Raw genomic sequence first — 14,028 nt, 5'->3', positions numbered from 1 at the left:
TAATGACATCTTCAATTCTCGTTTAGGTCACGTAGGCCAAAAACTGCTCGCTCTGAAATTCGAGTTTCGGGTTGTGCACTGCTAAGCCAAATCTTAGAAAATTCATAACTTCCTCATACAAAGTCAGATCACTACTAGAAAAAAGGCCTTTTACGACGCTCATTGCGCGTCGTAAAATGCTCAGACGATGCGCAAATGCGTGTCAAGGAAGGCCTTGTCATAAAGAGAGACGACGCGCTTTTGCACGTCGTCTATAGACGACGCGCATTTACGATGCGCATTTATGACGCACATTTACGACGCGCGGTTATGACACGCAATGCGTATCAAGGAAGGCCCTATCATAAAGGAAGACGACACGCATTTGCGTGTCGTAACCTTATGACGCGCGTGTTTATGACACGCAATGCGTATCAAGGAAGCCCCTGTCAAGAAAGGCCATGTCATAAATGAAGATGACACACATTTTTGCGTATCATAATTTTAAATGTTTAAAAAAATATTATTTATAGATTTGCTTATTTTCAAATTAAATTTGTATTTAATGTTTAATAATAGATAATAGATAATAAAATATCATATACAAAAATAGAATCCATTGCATAAATTTAATGTCATACAAATAATCGTTCCATATGTAAACAAATATATACCAAAAACATCATGTCAAAAAATTGTAATACATTTATATTAAGGGGATCTAATTGTACATTGTTATTAAGAGGTTTTCCCTAACTATATAACATAATACTAAATTGCTATTAAGGGACACCTTATGCAATGTAATGCTATACAAACTAAAAGAGAAAATTACTCGGTTGGTCCCTATGGTTTGCTCTTACTTGCACGCTTCGTCCCTGGAAAGAATTTTTAACTCGGACAATCCCTATAACTTTATTTCGTTACCCGCCTAGTCCTTCAGTTAACTTTCCGTCTTATTTAGGGTTAGGAACTACTCACGTGAGTGGCACGCTGGGGGCATTTTTGTCCTTTCAACCCTACAATATATTAGCGCCATTTAGAATACAGACGGTTGGTTTTACGATTCCGATCATCGTCAAACCAAAACACACACAAACACACACTTGTCAGACAAATTCCCTTTCTTCTCTCAAACGAAAACCCTAGTCGCTAGCTAAAACTTTGTATGCTTTTCCAAATAATCAACAATGCCGGTTTGGAATTTAAGTGAAGCACGAGGACGGATGATCAGTGAAGCAGAAGTTCGTCTTCAATATGGTAAGTCTGCCTAATCCCTAATCTCGTTTTTATTTGCATTTGCTTCGTGAAATCCTACAACCCTAATCAAATGTTAATCAAAATTTTTGGGGCATTTCCTTAATAGGTGATCATCCGACCATGTTTTGCATGCTATTAAACCATGGTGGAAAGTTTACTGATTTTCCTGGAAGGAAGTATGTAAACGGAAAGAGACATTATGTTGAGTTAATAGACATCGAGACTTTCTGTGTTCACGATATTGATGACATGATGGTGAAACTTGGGTATATCGATGAAAATCTACATGTGGAGATGTACTATCATTTTCGAAGGCCACTATGCGATTTGGATTTTGGCTTGTTTGCTTTAGCTTCAGATGATGATGTAAGGCATTTAGCAAAATATGTTGGCCAGCATAAGCTAATAGAGGTGTATACAGAGCACGGGCAAACGAAATTACACACATACTCGATGTCACCAAACCCATCTAAGGTACGTATAGTTGAGATTGATTGTACCCCAAAAAGATTGTTTTTGGAATGGCATGATACACAAGTTGAGCCTAATGATGTGTTGACATTTGAGCCTAATGATGTGTTGACATTTGAGCCTAATAGAAACAACCCTCCTGTTTCACCTACTAGAAATGAGCCTTCAATTGACAAGGTGGACATGGTAAGTGATAATGCAAACATCATGGAAACTGAAATTGAACATAGTAGTGATGATAATATCAGTGGTGATGAGATCAACAGTGGTGATGATAGTGAGAGTCAAGATGGTGACTTTCTTCTGGACGAAGACAATATCATTGATGATGTTGAAGTTGACATGAGAGAATTCCACTTGAATGTTGACCCAGATGTTGAGTGGATTGGAGGTGCTTCAAAAAGAAAGAATCATGTAGTTACAGAAGATGGGAATGAAGCAGACCTTGAAGTTATAGATATGGAACTTTTCTTGTCCGACTCTTCATCGGATGATGGGATCGAAGGAGAAAGAAACAAAAAGATTAAAGCTATTAGAAGGGCGCATGAGAACGAAAATGCTCAAGTCAGTGAGCCTTTCTATTTATATCAGAAATTTAATTCGTCAAAGGAGTTTAAAGATATGGTTAACCAACATGCAATAGATACAAGAAGGGAGTTGGATTTTGAGAAGAAGGATAAAAACAGAATAAGGGTTGTATGCAGGGGAACCATAACAAGCCTAGGTGGTGGGACCGGTCAAGAAGTAGTCAATGAAGAAGGTAAGTGTCCTTGGGTTCTTTTAGCCAGTAAGTGGAAACGTGACAAGGATTGGACAGTTAAAACATATGTTAGTGAACATAAATGTCTTCAAACAAGAAAGGTTAGGGCTTGTGATTACAAGTTTCTTTCAAAGCAAATTCTACAACTGGTGGAAGCAAACCCAAAAATTCCAGTCAAGGCTTTAAGGGAACAACTTCAACGTATCTACAAAGTAGATATTTCTAAGATGAAAGCCTTTAGGGCAAGAGAAGCAGCCTTAAAAATTATCAGGGGTGATTATGCCACTCAGTACAAGATCTTACAAGATTATTTGTTAGAAGTGCAGACTCAAAACCCAGACACCACTATCAAGCTTGATGTCGAAAGTGAACCAAATCCTGATGTTGAGACAAGAACCTTCAGACGCGTGTACGTGTGCCTTGGTGCTTTGAAGCAAGGATTTGCAGCAGGGAAGAGGGATTTTCTTGGGGTAGACGGGGCTTTCATGAAAGGACCTTTCCATGGTCAAATTTTATCTCACTACTAGAAAAAAGGCCTTTTACGACGCTCATTGCGCGTCGTAAAACGCTCAGACGACGCGCAAATGTGTGTCAAGGAAGGCCCTGTCATAAAGAGAGACGACGCGCTTTTGCGCGTCGTCTATAGACGACGCGCTTTTGCGTGTCGTCTATAGACGACGCGCATTTACGACGCGCATTTACGACGCGCGGTTACGACACGCAATGCGTATCAAGGAAGGCCCTGTCATAAAGGAAGACGACACGCATTCGCGTGTCGTAACTTTACGACGCGCGTGTTAATGACACGCAATGCGTATCAAGAAAGCCCCTGTCAAGAAAGGCCATGTCATAAATGAAGATGACATACATTTTTGCGTATCGTAAATTTAAATGTTTAAAAAAAAATTTATATATTTATTAATTTTTAAATTAAATTTTCATTTAATTTCTTATAACAGAAATAAAATACCATATACAAAAAATACAATCCATTGCATAATATAAAATAAATTGCACAAATTATAATGTCATACAAAAAATCATTCAAATGTTAAACAAAAATAATACATTGCTAACATGTGTTATACATTCCTATAAAACTAACAAATAATCATACAACTCTGTTTCTTACTGGAAAGGAAAGCCAAACATGATTACAAGTCTCCCTTAATCTTGAACTTCGCCACCACCGACGTAAGAAAAAAACTGCGTATAAATATCAAAAAACAAGATATGAGCCAATCATTCTATGACTCAAGGAAAAATATCATTAGAGAAATGTGAAAAAAATATGAAACAAATGAATGAAAGTGCATTGCTATTTCTTTAATACTTACTGCATAGAGTAAGACTTGGACATCATCTATAGTTTTGAAGGACATTGATGTCTCCCTATGCTGCACATATTAAAAATAAAAAAGAACAAAATTAAGTAACATATGGATTCATATATCTATCAATTGTATTGTAAATTGTAAATTAAATAAATAAGCATGCTTATTTATTTTTGCTTGTGTCTCGTTTCCTCCAAAACTTCTAGATACGTTGTGAGCATGCTATAAAAATTGATTAACATGCAGGTTGTGAGCATTAAAGAAGCTTTTGAGAAAACTATGAGACAATACAATTGTGAGTTTGCTTTTGTCCTCAACCGTGCTTCCAATCTTCATCTTGTTGAGGTTTGTTTCAGGGAGGGCAAAATATATATTTTTATATTTACATAAAGGAAAAAAGTTTGGATTAGAAAATGACATGTTTACCCTTGTAATGAAAAGTTGTGTTTCAATTTTGGTCCTTATTTTTGAGGTTCTTGTAAAGGTTTTGGTCCTTGAGTATAGCTGATTTTTTCCACTTTGGACCCAAAAATAGTCATTTTCGTTGGAGAAGAGGCCAAATATGCAAAAAGGAAACTGTAGGGACGAAAAGAAAAAAGAAATCTATATTTAGGGACTAACAATTGTAGTTGGTTCAACTGAAGACTTTGATCCTTCAAAAGGCAAGACTTTAGTTGACCTTCTAGTCCTTGTTGTTTCACTTTGTTGTGATTTTGGTCCCTCTTACTCGCACCATTAGTAAAATGACAATTTTACCCCTAGCCCCTTTCTTATAAACCAAAAAAAAAAGCAAACCATAACTTACTTGTGTAAAAATTCAAGACCCCCTACAGCTCTTGATTCAGTTCCCATCAATTCAATTAATCCTTCCCATTCCTGCATATATATATATACATAAGGTATTAATAAAAATCATACATACATACATACATACATACATACCTACATACATACATACATACATAAGTGAAGAGATTTTTCACTTAAAAGCATATAACCACTTCAGAAGTTGTAGGTCTAGTTGATGGTGGTTGAGTGCACATCAATGCTATCTTGATGATCTCCACAACATGTTCTACTGCATATTCACTAGGATCTAGTTTCTCATCCATTAAATTCAGATGCGCTCCACTCTCATGTAGATCCCGTGCCTATCATACACATAACAACAGAAAGGCTAGTAAGAACTTCTCACCTAAGATTAAGGTCTTACTGAATACAAAATAAATCATTGAGTGTTTGAGATACCTTCATCATTAAAACCATAAATGAAAAGAACGGGTTGAATGAACCAACCCTTAATTATGAGATACTTACATGATCAAGGAGATTTTGAGTGACTAATTGGTAGTCAACATCCTTGTATCTCTATCCACTAATGATTTCTAGGACCACCACACCAAAGCACCTACAAAAGTCACGATTTCATCTCTAGGCAGGAATGGGAATGGGAATACAGAAGGAGGAGCTGAGAGGTGGAGGGGAAACACAGACCAAGTGGGGCCCAGCTGGGTTGCAACTAATATTACCCTCACCAATGTCCGGTAACTCCAGTTGTGGGGGCCGCATGTACCCAGCAACCAATGGCACGCATAGGATTGAAATCTCTATTCGTGAACCTGTATACATTAAGTTTATTTTTAGACAACAAGGTTTCGAAATCAAGATATAAAATTTATTAATTTATTAAATGTTGAGATATTGAAAGAGGATTTGGATTATAAAAGGTTAGTAGTACCTTGCTTTGTGGAGAGAGGTGCATGGCCTCGCTTCCTCCCAGCAATCATCCAGTTTTCAGAATTTGCGTTTATTTCATATACTACCTCATCCTGTTCGCAAATCAAATATATGATTTAACATTTAAGTCATTTTTACTTTTTTATTGCCAAAAAAAAAGTAAAAATTTTAGAAACTTACGTATTGTTCGTCCTCGAGATACTTCAACCTTTCAACTCGCCACTTCATAGTAAAAAGCTGGCCGACTCTAAGGCCTTCTGGAGGAAGGGGAAGAAAACCAACTGCCAAACAAGGTTCCAACACTGGTCTTTGTAAAACAAGAGCACTCTTAAAAGTCAACATCTGTGAAGACTCATCCTCAAACATAGGAGTATGCGATCCATGATTTCTATCCCCAGATATTTTATATTTTATATTTAATATCGTATGACTATCAGGATTCATATCTTTCGCTTCATCTGTAAAAAAAAAAAGAGAGAGATTGATTATTTTTTCTAAAGATGAGTGATAAAATGAGAAATAAAATAATGCTTGCCATTTGTGGGTAGGGATATAGTGAACAAGATTCCGGCTCTTGATGTAGAAGGAACTACAAGTGGAAAGAAGGCGGATGTTGGTCTTCCATTACTTTGACTTTCACCAGCAAGGGTAAAACCGTCTTTTAGGTCCAGCCAAGAATCGTGTATGGTTAAGTTAGCCTTCACTCGTGAGTAGAGTATCACCTGGGAATGTGAGTAAATAATTATTATTATTTTTTTTTTTTTGCATTTAACCCTAACAAGACTTGAGATCAATATACCTGCAAAAGCAAGGTGCCATCACTGCATTTATCTGCTACACGTGTGCTGACATGGAATGGGTTGGTGAAGTGAACAGCTATAGTCCTACAAATAATGGCAAAAATGTTCAGGTGCTACATAACCACTATTCCTGCAAAGATTTAACATTGGTTATTGAAAATTTACTTTAATCAAATTGAATTAGTAGTTAAGTTATATGTACTTTTAAACATACAAAGTCCCTGAGAATTTTGTGCTAAGATGAGTCGTATCTTCTGGTAGCAATCTTATAAGCCCAAAATTTGCTATTTTTTGCTGCAATTCTCTATCAAGTAGAATGTTGCTAGTTCTTATATCTGTATGGATGATTGGAACATGGTACTTTTCATGTTGATATGAAAGACCCCCTGCTTCCTATAAGAAAATCTTTCTGGTACCCATATATAAAAGAGCTTGATCGTCAATGTGGAAAGGGACAACTAGCTGTTGAATTACCACTCTTATGGTCTGAATCTGAGCTCAATTATCTACAGGAAGTCCAATAAAGGTATATATATGTTCCTATCCTAAGTTTTGAATTTAAGAATAGACAGCCCTGTGTTGTTGAATATAACAAACACATTACACATACATCCCTCCTATCAGGCTGAAGTTGTTGAAAGAGCAGAAGGCATCAAAAAAGAGTATAATGAGCTTGACACTGTCTGGTTCATGGCTGGATCCCTATTTCAGGTTGTTTAGCTTTTTCCTTGGTTCATTTTAGTTATTACTAATGCCTCACCCTGTAATCACATCCAAATTCATAATCAAAAATAAATAACTAGAATAAAGAAAGTAAAAGAAAATTTTAATATTATTTTAAAATCAGCTTCACCATGGCATTAAAATGCACGCTGGGATCTTCTTCCAAACATAATTATTTGGCTTAAATAATGCATACCGACTTTTCTAGAATATATATGGCCAGGTACTTGAACAAATCCAGCCTGAATAAATCCAGCCTAAGAAAGAACCTAGCCTATCAGAATCAGGTACTTGAAAAAATCCAGCCTGAATAAAAGCAAAAAAAAAAAAAAATTAGAACTAGTTGAAATAAAAAGTTGAGTGGGAAAAGAACAAGACAAAAAGTTCTTCATCATGATAGAAATACAAAATAATAATAATGTTAAAAAGGAAAAATGATCATAAGATGTGAAGGAAGATCAGGAAAACAGTCATCGAGATGATGCTTGGACCATGCTATTTGGCACCCAACAAACCTACATAGTCAAAAACACATTAAGGAAGAATTCAAGGCATGATACTATTGAAACTTAAATGACAAAGATCAATCCATGCAAGAGCATTCTTAGAATGTAGAGCACAAACCTTCAATGAAATCAAGCCTCAGGAGCTAAAGAAGAAAGAAGAACAAAAAACCAAGTTGAGGTTGTGTGGCTCTGAACTTATGTGCTCCTTCAACAACCATTTGTCAAACCACATCCTGTAATAAAAAAAATACAACATGTTTAATTTGAGTAACAATAGACATGGTCTACTAACAAAACCTGTAAATAAAAAAAATCAAACCTAGTATAGATTACAGATCAGTGCAAAAGAAGAGTTGAGGTATCAAGTTGATACAGGAGAAGAAGACGTCGACTTAGTCAAACCATTTATAGTGTTTCCTATTCATGCCCTAACCTAATTCACCCTAAATTTCAAAGAAATTGATCAAATTCTAGCATAACTATTAACCCAATCGGGCACATGAACTGGTGGATAAAGGAGAAACCGAAGATTGAGAATTCTAAATCACAAACTAAGATCAAAATCATATGGAAAAAATCTGAAATCATAAACTCATATGGGAAGAAATATGTGAAAAAGAATTTTGAAGAAAGAGAAACCGAATATAAACATTACCAGAATCAAAAGAGAAACCAGAGGAAGCGACAAATTCTCTCAATCCCTCCTCCGATTTCTTAAACTCGTGCATCATTGTATCGCCACTGGAGATAGAGACATAGAGCCTCAGGCTGCCATTGCTGCTTCCCAGCATGCAGTTTCACCTCGATTTGGAAACAGAGCACGAAACCAAATATGGCGGAGATCATCTTTTAGGCCGAGAGTTGTTTCTTCTGCTACTGAAGCGAGAACTGATCTCACGGAACTCGAAACGCAGGTGAAGAAATTGGTCAGCAACTTGAGCAGCGCTTCCATTGATACAGTCAGGAACGCCACCGGTGAACTCAGATTACTTGCGAGACAAATGAAATTGAAAGGTGAACTCAGATTACTTGCGGGATCAAAGATTTGGTGATATTGCGATTTTGTTGTGGGAGAAAAGAGGATTTGTGATGATATTAGGGTTTTTTTTGGGTATTAGAGTAAGAGAGATAGAGAAAGAGAGAGAGTGAGTGAGAGAGAGAGAGAGAGAGAGAGAGAGAAGAAAGATGGAAATAAGATAGAGGATAACAATGGCGGCATTTCAAACTTTTGGGATTTTCTTTCCCCCCAGCTGCAAAAAAATAGAACGCGCCTTTCATTTAAAAAATATAAAGCGACATTTCTAGACGACGCCCATTTTTAATTAAGTGCCCTCCGTGTTTTTAATTTTTTTTCTTGGACATTAATTTTAGGGCACGCACAAAAGCGTGACCTCTATCCTTCAAAAGTTTGAAGAGATGACATTATTTTTAGAGCGCGCGCTTTTGCGTATCATAAATCACCGCGTGTCATTGTTTGCGCGTCATTAAAGGCTGTTTTTCTAGTAGTGTCTGCTGTGGTACATTTTCTCTTATGTTGTGGTTGAACCATATATTTTGATTTATTTTTTACTTTTATTTATTGGATTGTATTGCACAGGCTTTAGATGGGAATAATGGAATATATCCTTTAGCATATGCTGTGGTTGAAGCTGAGACACTGAACTCTTGGACATGGTTTTTAACTCACTTGGGTGATGACCTAGGGTTGGCTTCAAATTCAAATTTTACATTTATATCAGACAGGCAAAAGGTTATTTTCTTGTGTTTTGAATACTAATATCTAAAGGAAAAGAAATCATTGACATAATCTATCTTTCTTGTAGGGTTTAAGTTCTGCCATCGCAGATTTGTTTCCTTGTGCAGAGCACCGTTATTGTGTTCGCCACATACACGAAAATATGAGGTCACGTTGGAGAGGGGATAAGTTTAAAGAACTGCTTTGGAATTGTTCAACAACATATAATGTGCAAGAGTTTGAAAAAGAAATGGAAGAAGTTAGAAAATTAAACCAAGAATGTTATGAGTGGCTTAAACAAATACCACCTCAACATTGGGCACGTTCTCATTTTACAGTTTGACCATGTTATATATTATAATATATGATAACAATACTCTAATGTTTGCTAACCAATTATACATGCATTCTATTAATTAATAGGGAGAGCACATTCTGATATTGTGATAAACAACATATGCGAGTGCTTTAATAGCAAAATAATAGACGGACGTGACACACCAATTATCAATTGCTTAGAGTTCATCCGGGAGTACATCATGAAGAGGATTGTGAATGTTGAAAAGAAATTGACAAAGCAACAGGCCCTTTGACTCCAACAGCTACCAAGCTATTGCAAAAGATCAAAGATCAGGCAGAGGAGTATACAGCATCATTTTGTGGAAATGGGAAGTACCAAGTGAGTGGACCTTGGCAAGATCAGTGTGTGGTGAATGTGAATCAACGAACCTGTTCATGCAAGAAGTGGGAAATAACTGGAATGCCATGCAAAAATGTTGTATCTGCAATCTAGGACATGAGGAGAAATAATGGTGCAATTGGTATTCCAGAAACCTTTGTTCATGAATGTTATTGGCTATCAACCTGGAGGAACATGTACTCTTTCAAAGTGGATCCGATAAATGGTAGAAGAATGTGGATTAAGTCACCTTGTCCAACTACTTTGTTGCCTCCAAAACACCTTGTCCCAATAGGAAGACCAAAAAAGAAACGAAGGAAGTCAGCTACAGAAAAAGAGGATATGATTAAAGGGAATACAGTTTCTAGAGCACAAAAAACTGTTACATGTACCAAATGTAACAACAAAGGACACAATGCCAGGACTTGCAAAGGGCAGTTACCAACTGTTGGGAAGAAGGGAAAAAAGAAGAATGAGAAAGGAAAAGAGAAGGATAAAGGAAAAGAGAATGAGAAAGGAAAACAGAAGAAGAAAGGAAAAGAGAAGGATCCATTGTAAACTCTTTTATCATGTGATGCTCTTATTTTGGTTAAGCTATTATGTAATGTGATGTTTGTATTGTGGTTAAACTATTATGTCATGTGATGTTTGTATTTTGATTAAACTGTATTGTGTTTAGTATCACCAAAACAATTGCAGTTGGTACTTAGACATTTGTTTTTGGTTAAACTCTTATGTAATGCTTTTGTTTTAATGTTATCTAATGGATCAATTATTGGTATGTTTTTGGTCATTTCATTTGGCATGTTTTTGGACATTTCATTTGGCATGTGTTTGGTCATTTCATTTAATGTTATATAATGGATCATTTGGCATGTTTTTTGGTCATTTCATTTGGCACGTTTTTGGTCATATGTTAAATGAAAAATACCAAAAGATTACAGTTGCATTGCATCTATTAATTGTACCAATAGATACCCTTTCTCTCCCAATTCCAGCAATACAAGATGGTAATAATCCATTGTAATCTTTTTTAAGACAACAAAGTGCAACTATTAATTGTACCTAAATATACCATTACATTAAAATGCAGCAATACAAACATGCTAATATTACCCTTTCATTAGATTATCTTCAACCAAAAACCATTACTGAAATACCTAATACTACAACTTATAAACAATTATCCCAAAAAACAAAATCCAACTGACAATTAACAACATTTTAAGGTTCCGATTTTGGATTTCAAGTTCTTCATTCTGGATTTCAAGGTCACGATTTTGGATTTGAAGTTCTTCATTATGGATTTCAAGCTCAAGATTTTGGCTTTCAGCCTCATACGTATGCTTTTCTTCATCTACCCACGAAATAAATCCACTTCTTGGTCCCTGAAGTTTTCAGTACCCTCGATTAGCACAAACTAGGGTTCATCCTAGAAATTACCAAAAAAATTGATAACTCAATACCTGTAAAGGGCATGCATAAAAAGGCCTACCAGGATTTCTCTTTGTTCCTGAAGTTCGTATGATCCCTACAGCTCCACACTTGCATTTCACCATAATCAATTTTGTGGATCTTCAATCTTCACGAGCAAAAGAAATGGAGTAGAAGAGGAGAACTGGAAGCACCGATTGAGAAAAGAAGGAAGGAGAAGTAGTTTTAAGTCCGTTGTAGGGTTGAAAGGACAAAAATGCCCCCAGCGTGCCACTCACGTGAGTAGTTCCTAACCCCAAATAAGACGGAAAGTTAACTGAAGGACTAGGCGGGTAACGAAATAAAGTTATAGGGATTGTCCGAGTTAAAAGTTCTTTCCAGGGACGAAGCGTGCAAGTAAGAGCAAACCATAGGGACCAACCGTGTAATTTTCTCAAACTAAAAAGATATACACAAAGATGATAAACATCAAATTCCAACTAAGTAGAGTTGAATCTTGCCTTTCATACTTCTTTAAGACTAATATTGAACCCCTGCTCCGATAATTCTTGTGACCTGATCAAATAAAAGTCAAAAAATTAATATGTTAATACAATTATTAGAAGAATCAAACTTGGAATGTTAGTTGTAAAAGACGAAATTACCCTTTTCTCCATCCAAAGAATTTGGGATTTGGAATAAATACACTACAATATGAATTACTTAATATCAACAATGACAAACACAATGACAAGAATACCCGCATACAAATGGTAAATATTATCTGTAAAGCTATCAACAATGATATTCACAATGACAATCTTTGATCATATAAACTAGAGAGTATATCATCACAATTCCATCTAACACCACCCATTAGAACACATAAAGCTACTCAACCAACATATCATGTCATGTAATGTATTTTTTGTCAGTATATCTTCACATAGAAAACAAAAGTGAAATAAATAAAAATAACAACCTTCTAATTTACTGAAAATGGATATTGTTCACATATAAGGGAGCCATTTTCAGAATTACCATCCCCATTTACCTGAAATCATTCATGCCATTTTAACTCAAATAATTTATTTATAGTAAAAAAAATAAATATTTATAATTATAGTGTTTTGATTATATAATATATACCCATCTGTCACTGACTCCTCATTCGTCATAAGAATGAACAAATATTTTAATTAATTACCTTGAAATGATAATAATATAAATACTATAACACCATGGCATGGTATATTTGAATAATACCTAGTGTAGCATCCAAGATAAGACGTTGACTTGTTGCTTGAGCAGATTTTGCAGTGTATGCTTTAAGGGCATCATCCCACCATTGCAGCTTTTCATACCTTGTATTTGGAAGCAACATAAGCAATTAATATTTTGAGAAAATAAGACAATGTAAATGATTTCAGGGTCCTGGAAATATACCATGATTCCTTCAATTGTAAATCCAAACAGCATCCCATATATAGTTATATACTTAAGAGAGTGAAAAAAGGAAAGTGAGCTAGTTTCTATATATGCTTACCCTCCAAAAAGATAGAAGTGAAAGTATCCAAAAGAAAGCACTTATCCACCTTGATTCCTTATATGCAATCCACACCTGATCAAAATAAGCAATCAAACATTATTGTTATAACAAAAGTCGAAAAATCTCCTTTTCACTATAGTTGGAAAGTATATAATAAACAAAGACTTACTGCTACAATGACAATACAAAAATAGAAATCGGTTGTTGTTGCTATCATGCACCTGTGAGCATTTACAACTATGTATGAGCATTTACTATTACACTTTTTTTACATAAATTAAATAAAAGGGAAATTTTAAATGGTACCTTGATAATACATTGGCATTGAATGTAGATCCATCAACTATAAGCACATAAATAAAAGTTCCCAGCATCAAGTAGCCTAGTGCAGAAATGATTATTTTTGCAATTAAAACAAAATGTCCCCTTTTGTATCCCATGGCATCCCTATATAAGCCAAATATATAATAAAATTACAAGCATTTTAGCAAACATTTTTACTTGATTTTAGTTTTTGTTATCGTTATTGGACATGTCCCTCAAAAGATATAATGGATCCTTTGATGATTCTTCTGGTGACAACTTAAGGAACTGCAGATCCACGTATCATTTGTAATTGGGCTGTAGAAGGAATGAAAATTTACTTAACACATGTTACACTTGTAATTAATAGTAATAATAATAATAATAATAAAGTTTAATTACCTTCCTACAAAAAGTACAACAGGTATCAATACAGCTGCCTTGATCCAGCATGATTCCTTGTAGACTATCCAAGCCTAAGATTGCAAGTATATACACAACCACATATAACTCCATTTGATTCAACAAGCTTGTAACACCATGGTCAAGATCAGTTCCAAAATCCCCAGTAAACACGCCACCTGAATAGAACTGGAAACCCATGCCACTGGCATCAATGGCAACTGATACGGGTTGATTAGCGACTGCCTGTAACAATGCGGATTCACTGTTGGCTGGCACTTTTTCATACCCAGTAATGGTGGCAGCATGGACAGCTTCTTCCTTGGTGTTGCAGGTTCCATCTGTTGCCTGATATGGGTAAGCCACCTCGGTGTTGA

At 35.6% G+C, this 14,028-nt stretch overlaps 1 protein-coding gene across 1 annotated transcript; it reads right to left on the bottom strand.

The window, feature by feature from the left end:
- Nucleotides 1-5,202: 5,202 nt before the first annotated feature.
- Nucleotides 5,203-8,522, bottom strand: LOC128128405 (trafficking protein particle complex II-specific subunit 130 homolog). The gene is made up of 10 exons (XM_052767269.1): nucleotides 8,372-8,522; nucleotides 7,863-7,867; nucleotides 7,798-7,803; nucleotides 7,292-7,370; nucleotides 6,556-6,676; nucleotides 6,341-6,425; nucleotides 6,077-6,263; nucleotides 5,722-5,999; nucleotides 5,543-5,633; nucleotides 5,203-5,423 (listed from the first exon to the last, which is right to left on the bottom strand). The coding sequence occupies exons 1-10, from the start codon at nucleotides 8,520-8,522 to the stop codon at nucleotides 5,236-5,238; spliced, it is 1,191 nt and encodes a 396-aa protein (XP_052623229.1). The 3' UTR covers nucleotides 5,203-5,235.
- Nucleotides 8,523-14,028: the final 5,506 nt, after the last annotated feature.

Source organism: Lactuca sativa, chromosome 1, assembly GCF_002870075.4.
Source record: "Lactuca sativa cultivar Salinas chromosome 1, Lsat_Salinas_v11, whole genome shotgun sequence".
Taxonomy (NCBI): Eukaryota; Viridiplantae; Streptophyta; class Magnoliopsida; order Asterales; family Asteraceae; genus Lactuca; species Lactuca sativa.
Note: the sequence above shows the minus strand (reverse complement) of the source record. Positions and strands in the feature narration are given on the sequence as shown.

Excerpts from the sequence above, each read along its gene's own strand:
- LOC128128405 (XM_052767269.1), bottom strand. The coding sequence starts at position 8,522 with ATGGAAGCGCTGCTCAAGTTGCTGACCAATTTCTTCACCTGCGTTTCG. Across the intron at positions 6,677-7,291 it reads TTCAGGCTGGATTTGTTCAA|ATATAAGAACTAGCAACATT; the intron begins GTACCTGGCCAT and ends TCATCCATACAG. Across the intron at positions 6,426-6,555 it reads ACAAAATTCTCAGGGACTTT|GACTATAGCTGTTCACTTCA; the intron begins GTATGTTTAAAA and ends CATTATTTGTAG.